General features: G+C 43.1%; 1 protein-coding gene across 2 annotated transcripts in view; it reads left to right on the forward strand.

Moving 5' to 3' along the window:
- The window catches only part of EMCN (endomucin), a 66,545-nt gene that overhangs the window by 19,189 nt on the left and 26,871 nt on the right, over positions 1–20,485 (forward strand). For both annotated transcript variants that reach the window (XM_060247341.1, XM_060247342.1), the window contains exons 2-3: positions 3,649–3,702; positions 8,555–8,593. In XM_060247341.1, coding sequence (XP_060103324.1) covers positions 3,649–3,702; positions 8,555–8,593 — 93 coding nt within the window. The remainder of the gene's footprint in view (positions 1–3,648; positions 3,703–8,554; positions 8,594–20,485) is intronic.

Raw genomic sequence — 20,485 nt, forward strand, 5'->3', positions numbered from 1 at the left:
CCCCTGTTTGCAGGCTGAAGTAATACCATTCAGAAATGGAAGAACTGCATGAGTTTTCCTGACTCTATATTTCAGTACTATATTACTAGCATAATATAATGGAAATCCTGAAAAGATGTGTAATCTGCTTTCCTCACTATGTTTCTGTTGTGATATACCCCCCCCCCCTTGGCACATTAGGAGTAAATCCTATCTAGATTAGTATCAAGTTGTTAAAATTATATGAGCATTTGGTATGGTTTTGGTGAAGATATGTGATTGGTGGAGTGCCAGTGGACACAACAGGCTCCCCATAGGAAAGAGAGCTATATGAGCGCAGTGGCTGTCTCAACTGGGTAATTTTCTCCACAGTTCTGAAAAAAGTCAAAGATCTGTGGTAACAGAGAGAATATGGCCTAGTTAAGTTGTGAACTAAACCACACACAATCATACTTGGGTTTTTTTGTATTGGTACTCACTTCTGCTGAGTGCCAGCTCCTTTCTTTAGGTCTTTCCCAAGTCCTGAGGGGAAAATTGGTGGAAATAAATGCAAACTCATATATGAGTTTAACACTGAACATGCCATAGAAAAAGTCATTGTCACGTTTAACACATTTTCCATAAATGAACTCCTAACTCCATCATGGCAAGCAAGTGATTATGGCATACAAGTAACGTATTGTTTACTGTATTACCATAGATGCACACAATTAATTTGTGGAATTCACAAACATCCTTGGCCATAATGTAAACAATCTAGAAGTCATATTTGGAAGTTGTAGGAGCATTCTTTATAGGCATGCCAGAACTTTTCCAATAAGCTTGGAAAAGATTGCCTTTAAGGGTCCAACTGGACCAGCTCTAGGGTTCCAAACATATACTGGTGGAATTATTCCCTGGAGAAAATGGCAGCTCTACAAGAAATTAATGTAATTATCTCTATGGGTCCAACTGGACTAGCTCTTAGGTGTGAAACATACTGGTGAAATTATCCTCAGGAGAAAATGACAGCTCCACGGGTTGGAATTGATGGTATTATGCCCTGCTTGCAATTCCAGGCTTCACCCAAATCTCCCACCCCAGAGCTGGCAACTACAGCCTCATTATATTGTAATTGCCAGAAATGGTATCTCTCATACACAGGATTTTTCCTGGGTTCACAGTAAGATTTGAAGGCTGTTAAATCCTCTGTTAAAGTTTTATTGTCAGGTTCTGCAAACACCCATTGCATATTATGATAAATCTCAAGGGCTTTTTCTCCTATGCAGTGAAGCAAGACTGCAATTTTATAATCCTCAGACTCTTCTTCCGCCTTTGTGACTGCTCAGTACAGTTTTAATTTCTCTTTCCATTGCTTTCATTTCACCCCTAAATTCCTCACAAAGGATAAATTTGATGGAGGCTTGAAATCTTTTCATTATTGAATAGACAGTATAATTAACAGTGCTTTTTTTGAGCAAGAACACAGAGGAATGCAGTTCCAGCTGGCTTGGCATCAGGGTGTGTGGCCTAATATGCAAATGAGTCCTTTGGGGCTTTTCCTACACAAAAGTCCTGTGTGAAACAATGGTGATGTCAAGGGGTGTGGCTTAAAATGCAAATGAGTTCCTGCAGGGCTTTTTCTACAAAAAAAGTCCTGATAATCAGGAATCGTCTTTTTGTCCTGGGGACCCAAAAACACAATGGGGTCACAGCTGAAACCATATGTTGTCTTCTTTTGCTTGCAGGTCAGGAATAGGGTACTGAGGTTCCTGCTTGTAGGTTCAGACAGCAGAGACAGGTGGGTTCAACACATCTGTTTATTGGCAAGAAGATACAGGGATGGGAGTAACTGGGTTGAGGAGAAGGGAGCTTATGCAATCTACATTTCTAAACCAACCAACAGAATCCAGCAGGGCCTTATGAGACTAAACCAATTCACACAAATATCAGAGGAGGGAAGCAGACTGTTCCATGTTAAAGTTTCCAAACTACAGATGGTAACTGGAAATCTCTTGAGCATCAGGTTACAGAGATCAGTTCACCTACAGCAAATGATAGCTTTGGAAGGTGGAGTCTATGACATTCTACCCCACTGAGGTGGGTCCCTCCTTAGCCAAACCCCTCTCTCATCAGGCTCCACTCCCAAAATCTCCATTATCTCCCAGTTTGGAGCTGGCAAACTTTACACCACAGTAGTGATACCCACTGGTTTAGATGGCTTTAAAAGTGGATTCATGAAGGACAGGCTTAATGGAACCTCTGTTTTCAGAAGCCCTGTATCTCCGGATGCAAGTTGCTGGGAGGGAGTATCAACAGGGTGAGGTGTTGTCTTCTGCACTACTACTTGTGGGCCTTCTGGAAGATCTGATTGGTCACTGTGGAAAACAGGATGCTGGAGTAAAAATGGATCCAGCAGGTTCTCACATTCTTAAATGGTTTGCAGTGCATAAGCAGCCCCTACTAGGGCTACCAATTCTGAGCTGGAGATTTGGGAGGTAGAGCCTGGGAACCAAAGAGTTTGGGGATGGGTGGCATGCCAGTTGGGTATAATGCCATGGAGTCCACCCTCCAAAGCAGCAGTTTTCTCCAGGGGGAACTGATCTCTGTTGCCTGGAGATCACTTTAATGCCAGGAGATTTCTTAGTTTCACCTGGAGGTTGGCAACCCCAGGCCCACATGTCAGACAGCTAACCAGACCTTTTGACACCACTTCATTGTGATTCAACTAACTGTTCCAACTAGCCCCTGGAATCTATAACTGTCTGTAGCTCTTCAAGGCAAACTTGCTCATTGAAGGTGGGGCTGTACAAATGTAACAGTCTTTGCATACTTGAGGTAAGGGATTTTGCCTGTGGCTTTATACTTTTTTTTTTAAGTTGAGGGGAATCCAGATGAGAACTGAGCGCACTCACTGCCCTCCACAAGACATGGAATGTTGAGAGCAGTTGAACATCAAGGGGGTGGAGGGGAAGCAGAGATGGGAGGGAAAATTAGACTTCTAAAGGATCTATGAGCTCACAGTATTGTAAAAGGGCAGATTTGACGCTGTGGGATATTTCCCAATTCTTTGTATTCCTTGCAGACTTTCAGCTTGCATGCTCTGTGCAACAGCCTCTTCCATATTTATTTCAGCCTTCTTTCTTGATCACCTGTGTTGCTTTCTCCTGCACTGCATTCACCCCAGGGGCTCACAGCTAACTTCAAGTCAATGAGAAGCTGAACAAATTCTCATATGGTGCGAAAAGAAAAAGGAGTAAAAACGTATACTTTTCAAGCAGCGCTGCTTCTGTAAGCCACATCAACAAATGTAACCAGTAACTGTCCACATTTTAATAAGAATATGATGCAAAAGATCAAAGGTTTGAAAATATGCTTTGAACAGGTTACCTGAAATATTTTTAGATAGATAAGGGGGCAGCAGGCTCCCAGTCATGACTGCAGTATTCCCTGGTACCACAAAACCGCTAAACAATTGGCAGTTTATAATAGAAAAGGTTAATCAATAAACCATCAAAGGGATGTATTACCAACTGTTCAAGCAGCTGCTGTGCAGAATGGTTCCTGCTTCCTTTCCATTCCCTCAGTTTGAGCGCTAATTATTCCTTTGACAGAGATTGGTTCAGAACAATGGTTAACATTCATACTGTTGTCATGTTTTTTTTCCTTTCCTTTCCTTTTTTGCTTCAGTACAGGAATCTGTTGGTACTACTACAACATCCACCCCGACGCAAGCACCTTCTGGTAAGGCATAACCCTCCATCATCTTATTTTTAATCATCTTTTGAGAACAGGCCCATCAATTGGGGTGGCTTTGTTCTAGAAAAATAACTCCTTCCCCTGCTGCCATGTACTGCCATAAATTTGCGTCTCCTGACGTGAAGCTCAGAAAAAAAATGTTTCCTGCGGTTGAATCCCAGCGTCAGAAGGCTGAGCAGATGACTTGATTAATTACTGAAGCAATGCATCATTGAAAAGAACACAGCGACAGAACAACAGTCAAGGGCCATCTAGACCATAGTGGTGGTAGATGTGTTCTTTTTTTAAAAAATACTTCCTTCTCAAATGATCAAAAATAGATATTGCCACAGTCTTCACAGACGGACTTTTTCTTTAATGTTGTTATGGCAGAGAAAAAAAAGAACAGATTCTGTACTGCCTTTCGAATATAGAACTTGCCTTGTGGCAATCATATATTCAAGATGTGACTGTAGAAATGTATTTATTTATTTATATTCCACCTTTGTCCCCAGTGGGAACCCAAAGTGGCTTGCCTTCCTTTTCCTTGCTTCCATTTTATCCTTTCAACAATTCTGTGAGGTAGGCTAGGCTGAGAGTGTGTAACTGGCCCAGGTTGGTGTAGTGGTTAAGTGTGCTGACTCTTATCTGGGAGAACCTGGTTTGATTCCCCACTCCTTCACATGCACCTGCTGGAATGGCCTTGGGTCAGCCATAGCTATCATAATTGTCCTTGAAAGGGCAGCTGCTGTGAGAGCCCTCTCAGCTCCACCAACCTCATAGGGTGTCTGTTGTGGGGGGAGAAGATATAGAAGATTATAAGCCAATCTGGAGTTGGCAACCCTAAGAAATAGAAGATTATAAACCAATCTGGAGTTGGCAACCCTAAGAAATATCCATGCCCCACTTTAGGGTTGCCAGATTCCCTCATAGCAACTGGTGGGGCAAGGGGGGACTTACAAGGAGCTGACGGGAGTCTCAGGCAATGCCGCAAGTGACATGGCCAGGGCTTTTTTTGAGCAGGAATACACAGGAATGGCTTGGCATAAGGGGGTGTGGCCTAATATGTAAATTGATGGGCTTTTTCTACAAAAAAGTACTGTGTGAGACAATTGTGATGTAAGAGGGTGTGGCCTAATATGCAAATGAGTACCTGCTGGGCTTTTTCTACAATGAGTGGGCTGAAGTTGAATCCGGCGAAGACTGAGGTCCTTTGCGTGGGCCGGGGCGGACCAGGAGGGGAGATCACCTTACCAGCTTTTGACAGTGCGCCACTGATACCAGTGCGCAGGGTCAAGAGCCTGGGAGTGCTACTGGAATCCTCCTTATCAATGGAGGCCCAGATAGCTGCCACTGCTAGATCCGCCTTCTTCCACCTCAAGAGGGCGAGGCAGTTGGCTCCCTTCTTGGAACGCAGCGACCTAGCAACTGTGATCCACGCAGCGGTCACCTCGAGACTAGACTACTGCAATGCCCTCTACATGGGGCTGCCCTTATGCCGAACACGGAAACTTCAGGTAGTGCAGAACGCGGCGGCCAGGCTGCTGCTGGGACTACCTCGATGGGAACACGTGCAGCCTGGGCTGCGGGACCTGCACTGGCTGCCGGTTGTTTACCGTGTTCGCTATAAGGTGCTGGTTATTACCTTTAAAGCCCTATATGGCCGAGGACCTGCCTACCTTAGGGACCGCCTCTCCCCATATGTTCCCCAGAGAGCACTGAGATCTAGCTCTCAAAACCTCTTAAAAATCCCTGGGCCAAGAGAGGCTAGACTGAAGACAACCAGAGAGCAAGCCTTTTCAGCAATGGCCCCTCGATGGTGGAATCAACTTCCAGAGATGGTGCGAGCCCTGCGGGACCTGAACCAGTTCCGCAGGGCTTGCAAAACCTCTCTGTTTCAGCTTGCTTTTGGGACAGAACCTGGCTAAACAGATCTGTAGCCATCCAGCCATCTTGTGCATGATTGTGATCTATAGCACTTTATAGCACCTGTTTTATCCATTTAATTAACTATGTAATTGAATTGTAACTGAATTGTATTTTAAAACTGTTTGTTTTATATTGTATTTTATTTATATCATGGTGTTCCATGTCTGTGAGCCGCCCTGAGCCCGCCTTTGGCGGGGGAGGGCGGGATATAAAAATAAATTTATCTTATCTTATCTTATAAAAAAAGCCCTGGACCTAGCTATGTCACTTCTGGCTTGTACTGGAAGTGATATAATCACATGGTGATATTGCAGTGATGCTCTGGTATTTGGGCAGAACTCTGGTAAAAATGGCTTCCTGTACATTGCCAACATGATCATGTCACTTCTAGTTCATACTGGAGGTGCCATTGCAGCATCACCAGTGACATAGCCTGGGCCTCCCTCTTTCTCCTGGAAAGTCCCCCAGCTGATCTATGGCAGGGGATCCCTGCCTCCACCAGAAGCCCTGGCAAGTGGCAACCCTACCCCACCTGGCAGTTAACCCTAGATTAACACCTTTTGTGCAAGCCTACTGGCATAATCTGAAGACTGTGTTCAGAATGCCTGTGAAATTTACAATTAGGGAGGGGGGGTTGGGGGGGGGTGTCCTGTTAGTCCATTGCAGCCAAACTCCAAGGGTAATTTAAAGACTTATTTATTTATTTAGTATATTTCTATTCCGCCCATTCCCCGTATGGCTCAGGGCGGAGTACAACATAAAATAGAACAATAAAATACAATTAAAAACATTTTATAAATGAACAACTCAACAGCACTCAGAAAATTTTCAACAAAATGTATTACACTTAATTAATTATAAAGCAGCCCGACCTGTCTATAAAGAGGAGCTATGTTATGACAGAACCTGTTTTAAATCACCTCTCATGTCTGGGAGAGAATCAGTCGCTCATTTTCTGCATGTCCTTCATCCTGGGTATCTTGATTCCTTTGCTCAGGAGTATGGCTAGGGTTGCCAAGTCCAATTCAATAAATATTTGAGGATTTTGAGGGTGGAGCCAGGAGACATTGGGGGTGGAGCCAGGAGCAAGGTTGTGATGAGCATCATTTAACTCGAAAGGGAGTTCTGGCCATCACATTTAAAGGGCCAGACACTTTTAAAATGCCTTCCCTTCACTGGAAATAATGGAGGGTAGTGGCACCTTCTTTGGGGGCTCATAGATTTGGACCCCCCAGTCCAATCTTTTTGAAACATGGAGGGTATTTTGGGGAGAGGCACTGGATGCTATGCTGCAAATCTGGTGCCTCTACCTCAAAACACAGAGCCCTGGATATCCACAGATTAATTCTCAATGATACCCTGTGGGAATCAGTTTCCATAGGGAATAATGGAGTGCTCAGTAGACCGCCCCTGCTTTCTGATGACCCTGAAGCAGGGGGAGAGCCTGCCCTCACCTGGGGATTGGCAACTCTTAAGTATGTCCCATGTTACTCTAATGGGCCTTACTCCCAGGAAAGCCTCCACCTCGCTCAAAAATTTTTTTTTGAAACATTGCAGCCAAAACAGTTATCTTGGCTTGTAACAGAATTAAGGTCTTGAAGCAAGACCATACCAGTTCCCCAACATTGTTAAATATAAGGGAATATCTTTAGGTTATGAATTCTATCCCTATAACTGGGATTTCCTCTTGGACTCTGAACTGTGAACTGAGTGTTTTTTTGTCACAAATACTCTTGAGACTATGATCAAGGGGACACCATTTAATGCATGAATATATGCATTGCTTGATCTTCCATTCATTCCTTTGTAAACTGCATTTACAAATTGCCTCCGCTGACAAAATCACGTAGATGAAACCTAGGTCTATGGTGTTTTTTCACCCCAGTGGTGCCTTCATTCATGGAAGTCAACATTTGACACTAATTGCAGCTATCACGTGATGACTGTATGTGCATTAGGCCTACAGCACTAGCACCTAATTTATAAAATGAAAGCTGCCAAATGTTCAGGCTATTGGGAACTGGTGTCCTTGGACTTGGAAACCCTTTTTTTCAGTGGCCTGGGGAAAGTACCGTGTGTGTCTGTGTCAAAGGCATACCGTTAACAGTTTCTTTGTTTCAAAGTTAAATTCTGGCATTGAACCTCTGTGGTTTTACCATAGAGTTCCCAGCAATTTCTAGAGCTATCTTTTGTCACATCTGTGTGTGTGTGGGGGGGGCAGTTTACCAGAAGTGACATGACACAGCAGTCAGAGTTGCTCTCTGCCATATCTTTGTCTACAGCTCTCCCAAACACTACCTGGCGACCTTAATGAAAGACTGAGATCCTGCTGAGCCCCTGCTCTTCAGAACAGATAGTACTGATGCTGATAGATCATCAATTACCTGACTTGGACTGATTTCCCACTCCCCTTATGCCGCTCTCACATTCATCTTCTCAGTGGGGCTTCCGTCTGATTTCACACTATCTGCTCGGGGCTGCAACTAGCATCACCTTTTTCGCATGGCAAACAGAAACTGGTTTTTAGAGGTTTCTGTTTGCCACAGAAAAAGGCGATGCTAGTTGCAACCCCGGGGAAGATAGTGTGAAATTGGACAGAAGCGCAGCTGAGAAGAGGAATGTGAGAGCAGCGTAAGGTGAGTGGGAAATTGGTCTTGGTCATAAGCAGCTTCACGTATTCATGATGGGATACCTAGGCCTGACACACACACACATATCTTACCAGTCAGTATCTCTCAGACTAGCTTACCTCACAAGATAAAATGTTATAACATGCAAGTAAGGTGTAATAAAAATCAAATCTGAAGTTCTACTAAAGCAAAGCTTGGCTTCAGTTAGTCCCTAGCTTTTTACTCTTGTATTGACATATTAACTTGAACTGCAATATAAAATGATCGAATACTTAATGTTATCTGTACACAATCCACAGGATCATCAGTGACAACAAGCACAGCTTCAACAAGCGCAGGTAAGGTCTCAACTTTATACTTCTCTGGAATTTCAAAGTAGTGATAAGCGATTGTAATAATGTACAGTATATGGCGTTTTTAGCTTACCTCAATGCCTTAAGGGTCTACTGATTGCATTAAATCTCTTTGCTGTATGTTTCCATTCCATTTTCTTCCAATAAATCTTCTTCAAGGACTTCCTTTCAAGTCAAAATTAACATTTGGTCTACAATTTAATACAAGAAATCTCTTCTGAGCTGGATTTTTGGAATGAGAAGCATGAGGAAATTAGAGTGAGGATCATGTCTATACAAGCAGGAGTGCCTTTAGATTTGGATTAATTTTGACCTTTTCTCATGCCCTTGTCATGTTCGTTTCTGCTGGGCAGGATTGTACTATATATGGCCCATTGGCCACAAGAAGCCCAGTGGATTCTTATTGTATGGCCTATGTTTTCAGGTGGGAGTCAATTCTGACCTTCTCCACTCTCTGAGCTTCATCTGGGACATTGCAACAGCATTCTTGGGATGTAGGGATCAGAATGCTGACCCCCAGCTCCCTTCCCACCCAAGGTTGCCCAACAGATTTCCTGCTGTGTCCCTGCAGGGATGCATACCCTGTTCACACGTAACAGTGACTTCATGTACATCCTGCACATATGTCTGTAAGAAAGAGCCAGGGTGTGTTCATTCACAAATGAACCTGGGGCCCTAGAGAAATGTATAGATCAGTCACACATTCAGTTGTAAATGCATCAAATGAGACTTGAGAACTACTCAGCACACGTATAAAGAAAAATCAAGTGCACGCTGTACACAAACTGAACATGTGTTCATTATAACTTGTGGACAGGACTATGGTGAGCTGTTTCCATGGGGAGGCAGTCTGTATTCTGAGAACCCCCCCCCCCAGCTTCTCATCAGGACCCAGCAGCAATTTCCACGGAGAGGGAAGGATCTGAATATTCCCTATCTGAGGAACCATCTCCCTAAATCCCTGCTGGGGCCTGGTGAGAAATTCATCAAGGAGTCAGAACCCAATGTTCACAACATCATCTATGGTATCTGCTGTGACACTTCCAGTCACTTAATTGGATGTGACATCACAGTGACACATCATGTCATTTCCAGTTACATCGCTTTTCTCCACCAATTTTGTCCTGCTGCTGTACTAGGCCTCTCTTGTCCTGGGATGCAACAAAGGCTTTTCCTGTCCCAGATGAGAAACCTTTCAACTCACAGTTATGTAATGGAACCAGATGATGACATCATGGGACACAGCCAAATGATGTTGCAGGTCAGCCATTTAAAGCTCCAGTCATAATCCATTATGGCCTGTGTAACTGTTTGAAGTGTGTACCCCTGCTGCAGGGCAAGTGCCTTTCTGCAAGATATGGTTACCCTGCACAGCACAATCTGATGGGCTGCTTCCAGTTTTTGGTCCCCCCTCTTGCGCACCACCAGACCATCTGCTCATGACTCCCTTCCCAGCCACCTAGTTACTAAACAGAACAAAACAGCATACTGCTGGCTGTTGTGAAAGAAGTTCTTTCAGTCAATAATATAAGGTTAAAATCAGACAGTCAATAATACAAGGTTAAAATCAGATAGCCATCTCAAATACAGTACAAATTGATTGGAGGCTATTGTGAGGTCAGTAAAATAGTTAATTCCTGGATGAACTCTCACATGAAGGGAAAGTAGAGCAGGGTTACTATATTAAATAATGAAGACACAGAAATGTCATATAATGTTACCACTCTCTTCGTCTTTTAATACATGAAGAAAGAGGACGGTCAGTAGCTTAAGTAAGAAAATTTAGAATGGTACATTTGGAATATTGTATAGGGCAACATTTATTCAAAATGTGGAACTTATTGCTCTATGGCTGAAACTGTTTCCCAAGAAACACTGAGTCAACATATCTGAACTTTCTTCCCCTCAAAATGATTAAGTTATTTTTAATAATGAAATCAATTGTGGGGGGGGGGGGTTTAACCTTACATTTCAGCCACCATGCTCCTGTGACCATAAAGTCATGTGCTTGAGAAGGGAATTTTGATTACCTAATTTTTAGGCAAACCTTGGCCCTTCAACATGGTATGCAATAACCCTGTTTGATTTACTTGTTATCAGTGGATTATAGTTAATAATTTCCATCAAAATTCATGGCTTAAATTTGTTGGATTCTTCCACTTAAAATGCTGTATCTGTGACAGTAAAGTATCAATAGTAAGTCTACTCAAGCTTTCTCTAGTGGATGGCACTCATATGCATCTGGGGGAATCTCTAAGTTATGGGGATAGCCATCCATTGTTATTGATCTCTTTCAGTTGGTGGTTAAAAGCATTTCTGTGGAGCGCAATGATGTAGTCATGGACCATGGTTATCCATGTGCTGCTCACTTTGAAGTAGTGTAACTCTCTCTGCGTGGAGCTTCTTTTCAAGACCTCTCAGAGGGTTCAGCTGATCTAAAATCCTCATGTTGAAAGCATTTGATCAGCTTCCAGTTTGTATCTGATTCTAGTTCATCATGCTGGTTGCTCTAAGTTTAGAAGTTGACAAGAAAATTTTTTGGCTGATATAGTTTTATTTATTGTGCTGCTTGCTGTTTTATTTAATATTTTTTGGGATTAGGGTTTTTGTGTCATTTTATTATGTTTTTGTTTTGTGATTTTTAGACAGGTGGGGCATTTTATTGGAAAGACAGGGTTAAAAACAATGCCTCTGAATATGAGAGTCTTAGCTTGTAGGCTCTGGATGTATCTCCTTCATGAATTTGCCTAAGCCATTTTAAAGTCATCTGTGCTTATGGCCATTATGTTTGTATGAGAATGGCCCTTTACAACTGTGGGGGGTGAAACCTTCAGTCCCGCTCTCCCCCAGTCTGTTGACTATCATGGATATGTGTGTGTAGATGGCTACAAAGCCTGTGTCTTTTGCTGCATCCATACTTATCTCTCTCTTCCTCCTCCATCTGCCCAGTCTGCCTGCCTACCAGTATGTGTAAGCAAAGCAGCCTTTGGTCCGTTGTCTGCACTGAAGATCATAAGAAATCTGCATGATTATCTAGAACCAAACAATTCTTCAGATACCTTGGTCCCAAACCATTTAGGGATTTAAAGTGAAAGCTTTGTCCTTGCTGATGTTGCAGCAGAGAATGAAAGCCATGTAAAATTAGGACCTGTGCCCAGCAAAGCTACAGAGACACTTCACTGACTGGCAGAAAGTCGAAATGCTGTGCACAGAAATGCCCATTGGGACAAGTCTGCTCAGTAGAGAGATTAGCTGACTGTTCTGCAAATGTTGAATATTTCTATTGCACACACATCTGCTCCCTTGCTGCTTATCTTTTCAGTCTCTCCTACCTCTCATTGCTTATGAAAAAAAATATTTATTTAGGATATTTCTGTGCTGGCTCCTCAGAGTCCTGTTTGAGGCAGCTCACAATTTAAGCAAGATCACAATATATAAACAAGTAATTACAAATAAACCACTGGACATAGCATATAAAAATTCTCCATGAAACGGAAGCAAGCCACTTAAAAGCTGGTAAGAGAAAACCCCATATTAAAAATCTGATTAAAAGACGTGCTTTGGCATGGTACCTTAGAAAAAGTAAAGTATAGCAGAGTAACAGGATATGCCTAAGGTTTCCTACTGCTCCAAAATGTCAGAAACAATTGAATCAGAAACAATTCTGTTTTAATACAGAATTCACTGTATTTCTGATTGATGTGGTCTGGATTGGACTTTTATTAATACATTTAGCATATCCCTATATTGGGGCTCATTGCTGGTTCACAAGCGTAGCCTAACACACTCAGTGGTTTCCTGAGCTGTGTGTTGCTGAGAAAGGTAAGTAAGCTGTCCTTAGGGCTTCTTTTTTAGTGACCTTCAGATTGGGGTTCCTTGACAAGTTGACAAGGAAGGAAGGAGCAACTTTTCTAAGCTAAAGTTGACAACATCTTAAACTGGTCAGTTTAAGACAAGTACTCCATCACCTCAGTCATTTTACTTCTCCTTTCTGTATTGTCTTTCCCTCTGAATTCTTTGTAGTTACTGCTGCTACAGTAGGAGCTTCAGCTTGCATTCCCTTACTGTCTAAAGAAAAAAGTATGTGCTGACATCAAAACCAGCACAGCAATAATGGAGCAAATCACGTTTGGAATGATTTCCTCAGAGGGCCATTTACTCTTCTCAAAGTGATTAATTCTCTGCTGCAGTCTAGGAGTGAAGCTGAATTGTCCCTTAGAAGAGCCTCCCTCTAATAAAGGTTAACACTTTTTCATTTTCAAAAATGCTTTGGCGGCATTTACTAATTCATCTTCCCAACTCCCCTGCAAAGTAAGTGAGTATTAATGTTATTATGCCTGCTTTATACAGAGAAGCCCTAAGCTACTGAAAACTTAAGTGACAGAAAGGAGGACAAAAGGTGTGGGTGGCTTCCCTGGTAGCTGATATTTCAAACCCACACCCTGGTTTTTGATATGGAAAAAATCACTGTGTTACATCCTGGAAACGTTTCAAAAATGAATAGTTGATTATCATGTGAATGAATGGTGATGTCTCCAGCCATCCAGTTCCTCCAACAGAATTTGCGGAAGAGTGATTATGCCAATCCTACCCTCCCTCATCAGACTCACAATGTGTTCCCTGAATTATTCCTGAGGGTCTGCTGATCCCCAGAAACAAAATTTTAGGAGGCATGAGGTTGCAGCAGAAGTGGCAGCTGAATCTCTCTCCACAAATCGTGGATGCTCACCAGAAATTTTATCACATGGAAGCAAATTCATAGGCCACTTGATAATGCATAGATGGCAAAGAAAGATTACTTTGTGGTGACCAGTGTTGCACCTAAGGTGAGTTAGTGTGAGTTGGCTCACAGTCACACATTTTTGTCTTAACTCAGGAAGTATGGCCCCAGAGCAAACTAATTTATGCAGCAGCCAAATTGCTCATTCACAACTTTTGATGGCAGTTGCTCAAAGTTGAATTTTTGCTTACAAGACTCCATAGCTTAGAGGGAGCATTGGTGGTGACTTTACCACATTATTCACAGATGTGCTAAAGCCTGTTTTATTTTCTGCCTCATTCTGTAAGCAGTACACAAAGCAGGGCTATGGCTTAGTGGGAAAGCCTCTGCTTTGCATTCAGAAGGCCCCAGGTTCCATCCCTGGCATATCCATTTTAAAAAGGACCAGGTTATGTGAAAGACTGCTAGTTGAGACCCTGGAGAGCTGCTGCCAGTTTGAGTAGACAGGACTGAACTAGATGGATTGATGGTCTGATTCAGTGTAAGGAAAGGACTCAAACAAAACCCAAAGCATGAGAATGCTGATGTTTATGATATTTATTCTTGCAGCGATAACTGTATTGCTTGGCATAATAAGCTATCAGTCAGCAATAAGCTTAATTCTTAGTGATGACTATTGGTTGGCCCACTAGGAGCGGGATGGAAAGTTAAAACAACTTTGGAAAAAAGCCCACATCATTTTCTGTCCTCATTATATAATGAAGCACTGGCACTTCATATGATGCCATTTTTGACCAGTCCTGCCAGGCCTGTTCTGGTAGCTGAGAGAGTCAGTGCTGAGGCAGTGGTTACTGAGGAAAAGAGGTGGCAGCCCACATGCCATTTTTCCCTACTGCCTCCTCATCATGAAGACCGTGGTCCAAGTATGAACAGCAGCAGTGCTAAGATGCCGCCCCGAGGCCAGTGCCCCAGGCAAGACACCACTGCTATCCCAACGCCAGCACCAGCAAGGGTAAGCACAGCTGCAGAGAGATTCCTGGTGTCAGCATGTACACCACTGCTGCCCACCATTGCTCTGCCTCGCATCTGTGACATGAGAGACAGAGCAACAGTGGGCAGCAGCAGCACACACGCTGACACCGGGAACCTCGCTGTTGCTTCTAAGCGGACTATTTCAGTCTGCTTAGAAGCACAGGTGGGAGGGAGGGCCAAACCACTGCCCTTTCCCCAGCTCCGTGCTCCAGGCAGCTGCCTACTCCGGCTCAATGGACGTGCCAGGCCTGAATATGAGTATGGTAGGACCCACTGCATCCTTGCAGGGTTGCTGCCTTCAGGCTGAGAAATTCCTGGATATTTTGAGGTAAAGCATCGGGTAGGCAGGGTTTTGGGAGTGGAGGGACATCAGCAGGGTATAATGCCATGCACAGCAGCAGTCCACCCTTCAAAGAAGCCATTTTCTCCAGGGGAACTGATCTCTGTAATTTGGAGAGCTGTAGTAATTCTGGGATACAAGACCGAGACAGAGAAGAGATGGCAGCCAAAGTCTTTTCATTGTGAAGGTAGCAGTCCAGATGCAGCTGTGGTGTCACCACCTCTGCCACTCAAAGAGCAGCCCATTTTGCAAGGAGGAGCTTGGGCCACACACGGAAGAGGAAGAAGAGTTGGATGCATACCCTGCCCTTCACCAAGAGTTTCAGAGTGGTTTACAATCTCCTTTCCTTCCTCCCCCTACAACAGTTAGCCTGTGAGATAGGTGGGGCTGAGAGAGCTCTGAGAGATCTGCTTTTGAGAGAACAGCTCTGTGAGAACAGTCCCTGACCAAAGCTCATCCAGCTGGCTGCATGTGATGGAGTGAGGGATCACATCTGGTTCTCCAGATTAGAGTCTGCTGCTCTTAACCACTACACCAAGCTGGCTCTGGGCAACCTTCTAAGGCACCACACAATTAGAAAATGTCCAGGTCACTTAGAGGTCAATCTGTGACTAGCAAGGAAGGAAACAAGGAAAAGAAAGGAAAAACTGATGGATTTTTTTGTCCTGACAACTAGGTACAACATTTCAGAAGAAATGTATTGTATTGTATTCAACACAGTATTGTATTGAAATAAATTACCTGCTCTGCAGCACATGGTGTTGCATTGCTTTCCAAAATAGTTCTTGGTGAAGCTCATATGCTGTATTGAACAAATCCAGCTGTCTTTCAGTAACACTTTCACTGGTACTGTCTAACAGAAAACAGATCTCACAGGTGCAGTTGCTCAAAATGGTATTTCCAAACGAAAGGGAAGCATCAGAGCCTCAGTTGAATGATATAGACTGTGTTTCAACAGATAATGAGGAAAATCCTCAGTTTCCCCAGAACTGAAAATGTTATCCTATTGAATTTTCCAACTTCTCTCAAGGACTGGACTGGAATCTTCTGAGGCTGTGCTTTGGATGCCCCTGTCCTCTTAGATTCAGTAGATGGCAACCTAGGAGAGGATCTTATTTATTTATTTATTACGTTAAGCTTATATCCCGCCCTCTCTGCAAGTGGACTCAGGGCAGCTCACAACATCACATTACTTCCATTAAAAACCAATAAAACATAATTACATATTTAAATTATTTAAAACATTTAATGGTGCTGTATTAATACATCTTCTTAATACAGTATAAAAACTGTGGATCTTTCTTACCGGAAACATTCATTTGTTTGCTTCTGCCACTAATTTCTTCCCACAGGTGAACTTTAAAAAAAAATCTAGCATTCCCACACTAGGAGCAGGATGGGAAAATACCGTTTTTCTATGGATGTACATAGATTGTTTTAATGATGTTTTTATAATGTTTGTTTTAACTGTTAGTTGCCTCAGTAGCCTTCAGGAGGTGGGTACAAGTTTTGTAAATGAAATAACTTATGTGAGCTTCCCAAAATCAGTAAATTTTTGTACCAACCGTGTCTTTGTTTAAATGCGTTTAGCCATGGTGAAAAGCTTCCTGCCACTAGGTTATTTTGAATTTTTATATCCTTCAACCTAGTTTCCATGTTGTGAGTTGGCCTCAGTAAGTAAATAAGCAGTCCAGAAAGTCTATTTTCTATTATAGGGTCCTCTTAGAAGGAGACTGAATGTTTTGAGAGAAATTCAGTAAAATCTCTCCGAAATGTGTTCATATTTGAAAACTGGAAGTGTGAAATTAGCCTCCTATTTCTTCTCCAGATAACAACTAAGACTGGATTTTAGCCTTAAGATTTTAAAGTCTGCTATGCAGTCCCTCTCCCAGGCAGTAGCCAGAAGTTGAGCATATAAAGTGTTATGGCAGATACTTTCAATAAGGTTTCCTGCCAATATAAACTTTAAGTCAGGGTAGATTTAAATGGCAGTTTTCCAAAATTCGCCAATACCAGGTTTGGAATACAGATTGTTCAGCTCATGATGTTTGACTGCTTCAGAACAATTTCCCTAAAATATTATTCCTTGACACCCTTTCTGCTCTTACACCTGAGAGGCTGAAATGGCAGTGTGTCAGGCACAATGAAGGTCTTGGGAAGTGTAGGATTCCCAGGCCATGCAAGTCCATAGTGTGGATAGGTTTGCCAGCCTCCAGGTGGAACCTGGAGATCTCCTGCTGTTACGATTGCTCTCCAGCTGGCAGGATCAGCTTCCCTGGAAAAAATGGTTGCTTTGACTCTATGGCATGGTATTATGCTGAGGCTCCTCCCTCCCCAAACCCTGCCCTCTCCCAGCTCCACCCCCAAAGTCTTCAGGTATTTTCCAACACAGACCTAGCCAGGGCTTTTTTTGTAGCAGGAACTCCTTTGCATATTAGGCCACACACCCCTGATGTAGCCAGTTCTCCTGGAGCTTACAGTAGGCCCTGTACTAAGAGCCCTGTAAGCTCTTGGAGGATTGACTACATCAGGGGTGTGTGGCCTAATATGCAAGGGAGTTCCTGCTACAGAAAAAAGCCCTGGACCTAGCAATCCTAATCATGAATGTCAAGCATCGTAAAAGTGGCATGCTTTAAAGTCAGCCACATCCATTAAGGGGCAATGACATCATTCACCTACTAAGTGCAACCCCAACCGTCTCCTCACTACACTCTTCTGTTCTTACCAAGCGAAGCAATACCCATCAGTATGGACATGGGGTCTCCTCCTCTTTACTGCTGTTCAGCAGTTGTGGCCTCACCCACAACTCACAGCATGAGCCATCACTGACTTTTAACTATCAGTGTTAATACCTGTAGTCTAAAACATCATCTTTCTTTATTAGGTGAATTGAATTTGAAGGTTGCTCGTTACTCTAAAAAAACAAAATGGCAAGTAGATAATTCATTCTAGAGAAGGAATGACTGCCATCAAAATTGTGCTTAAGTACTTCCTGTGTTCAAGTACTCAGTTTTATATTGTTCACACAGGTACACTATAATCCACAGGAATAGGGTTACCAAGTCCAATTCAAGAAACATCTGGGGACTTTGGGGGTGGAGCCAGGAGACTTTGGGGGTGGAGCCAGGGACATTAAGGGTGGAGCCAAGATCAAGGCTGTGACAAGCATAATTGAACTCCAAAGGGAGTTCTGGCCATCACATTTAAAGGGATGGCACACCTTTTCAATTCCTTCCTTCCATAAGAAATAATGAAGGATAGAGGCACCTTCTTTTGGGGCTCATAGAATTGGACCCCCTGCTCCAATCTTTTTGAAACTTAGGGGGTATATTGGGGAGAGGCACTAGATGCTAAACTTAAAATTTGGTGCCTCTATCCCAAAAAACAGCCCCCCCCCTGAGCCCCAGATACCTGCGGATCAATTCTCCATGATTTTCTATAGGAATTAATCTCCATAGGGAATAACAGAGTTTCCAGCAGACATTTCCCTCCCCTCCCCCCGCTTTCTGACGACCCTGAAGTGGGGGGAGGGTCTCCAAACCAGGGGATCCCCTGCCCCCACCTGGGGATTGGCAACCCTACACAGGAATGTTATGCAGATTTTGATGGTTATATTGTTATAACTGATGGGTTCCTTATATTGTTCAGCTCCTGGACACTTCTGGAATTTTGAGAAAGAGTAGTGAACAACACCATAAAAGGGCTTCTCAGTTATGAACAACCAGGTGGGGCCTGGAGTTCTTCCACAATTATAACTGATCTCCAGTTTTAGAAGAAATGGCTACTTTGAAAGGCAGACTTTATTGCATTGCAGCACCACTTATCTCCCTCCCCTCCTCCAGTCCCACTGTTCTTCAAACGAGGTTAAAAGATATAAACTTGCAGTAGTACCCCAAGCACCAGCCTCAAATGTCCAAGAACTGACCAAGCTGAAGTTGGCAGTGCTAGCTACCATTCAGTAATAAAATGGCTGCCGTTGTGGGCAGGATCAGCTTTTTGCTTTGCTGTTTGGTTTCAGGGGTTTTTTTTTGGGGGGGGGGCCAGAATGGGGAGGATTTTCTCCCTATGTGTCAGCGTGAGGTGCCAAGCCTAAAGACATAAGAAAGTCTGTGTCTGTCTGAGCACACATGGCTATGACGCAGCTGCCCAAGATGATGGCTTTGCTAGTCAATCAAATGGTGGTCAGAAGCTCCTTGTTTGTTTGTTTTTCTGCTCCATTCAAGAATCTTTGGATGTTTCCCCAGGGCCCAGAGTGGGCACCAGGAAGCACAGTGGTAGGCTATGAGAACCAAGTAAGCAATGTGCTGTGGATTACAGCTCTAATTTATGGACTGAAATAGTTTCGTATTCAGCTTCTAATTATGGTTGCCAACTGGCCTGGAGAAAAAGTTCTGCATTGAGGTTAATGTGTGGGAATACACAGGAAAAGCTTTTCGTGGCATGGAAGTAAATTAAATTACCTGGTAAGTCGCATCCTATTAAGCCTTTGTTAAAGTGTCAGAACATGTTTTCCAGGCCTCTTGGCAATCCTACTTCTAGTATTTTTTTTTTCTATCAAAGGGGGGAATCCTTAGTCCAGATAGACGCTTTGTTTCATCAAGGGGGCAAAAACAGGTTGGGACCCATCAACTGGAAGAAAAACAGGTTGTAAATATTTTAAATACATTAAATGAATTTTCAGTGAAAACAGAAAGCTCCACAAATGGAAATGGGTTCAGAAACCCATCCAGATCTCCCTTCTCATCTGTCTTCCAGTTAAAACTGCAGCCTCAATAGCTAGTTTGTTTTCTGAATTGTTTTATGTGATAGTTTCATTAGCTGCTTTCTAGTTTGCTTTAGATGATACAAAGATTTGAATTTTTTTAATGCGTTTTGTAAACGTATAATGGAACGAGAATTCTGTTCAGGCTGCTGGCCAGCCATTCTTGTAGAAGATGGATTGCTGCCTAATTGAACGGGATAGTCAGCTGATGTTTCATCAATGGCAGCTAATAGTTTGGAGATGGTCTGCTGATAGCTGGGAATGAGATACCCATCAGAGCCTGGAGAAGGTGACACCCCTTCAGATGAAGGAAAATAGCAGAGAAACTGTACATGCAAAGAACTGATTTACCCATGAGGACTGCTAAAGAAATGGCAGGCAGACTGGGAGAAAAGCTATGAAGAGTCAAGGCTGAAGTATCTAAGGGTACAGGATTTCCTGTTTTTTTGCTCTCTGATGTGGTCTGGTTGATCTTGACACCATAATCAGAACAGACAAAAGAAAGTACTTCACAGAACCATAACTAGTGGAATGCAGTCCCACGGGATGTAGTGATGACCTCTGGGTTAGATAACTTTAAAAGGAGATGATAGGTCCATCTATCTGTATAGCTAAACTTGAATTGTGTTGTTAGCCGCCCTGAGCCTGCTCCGGCGGGGAGGGCGGGATATAAATAAAATTTTGTTGTTGTTGATCATGAAGGGTAGGTTCATCAATGTCTATTAGCCAATGGGAGGTCCATGTTCAGAACTAGAACACCTCTGAATGCTAGGTACTGGATGGGCAGCAAAACAGGCAGGCTTTGGCCTTTGTACTGTGGGCTTCCAAGGTATCTGGTTGGTCACTGTGTTTGGTTGAGAACAGTGATGGTTTCTATCTGACTGGCACTCGTGTCTTTTTGTCTGTCTTTTGCCTGACTAATACTCTTCTCCTCTGTCTTCCCTATGAGGCAATGGCACAACTGAAGTTTAGTGACATCTAATTAGATTAACTAATGTATTTATTGCTCTTAGTTATGAAATG

This window comes from Heteronotia binoei, chromosome 9, assembly GCF_032191835.1.
Source record: "Heteronotia binoei isolate CCM8104 ecotype False Entrance Well chromosome 9, APGP_CSIRO_Hbin_v1, whole genome shotgun sequence".
Classification (NCBI taxonomy): domain Eukaryota; kingdom Metazoa; phylum Chordata; class Lepidosauria; order Squamata; family Gekkonidae; genus Heteronotia; species Heteronotia binoei.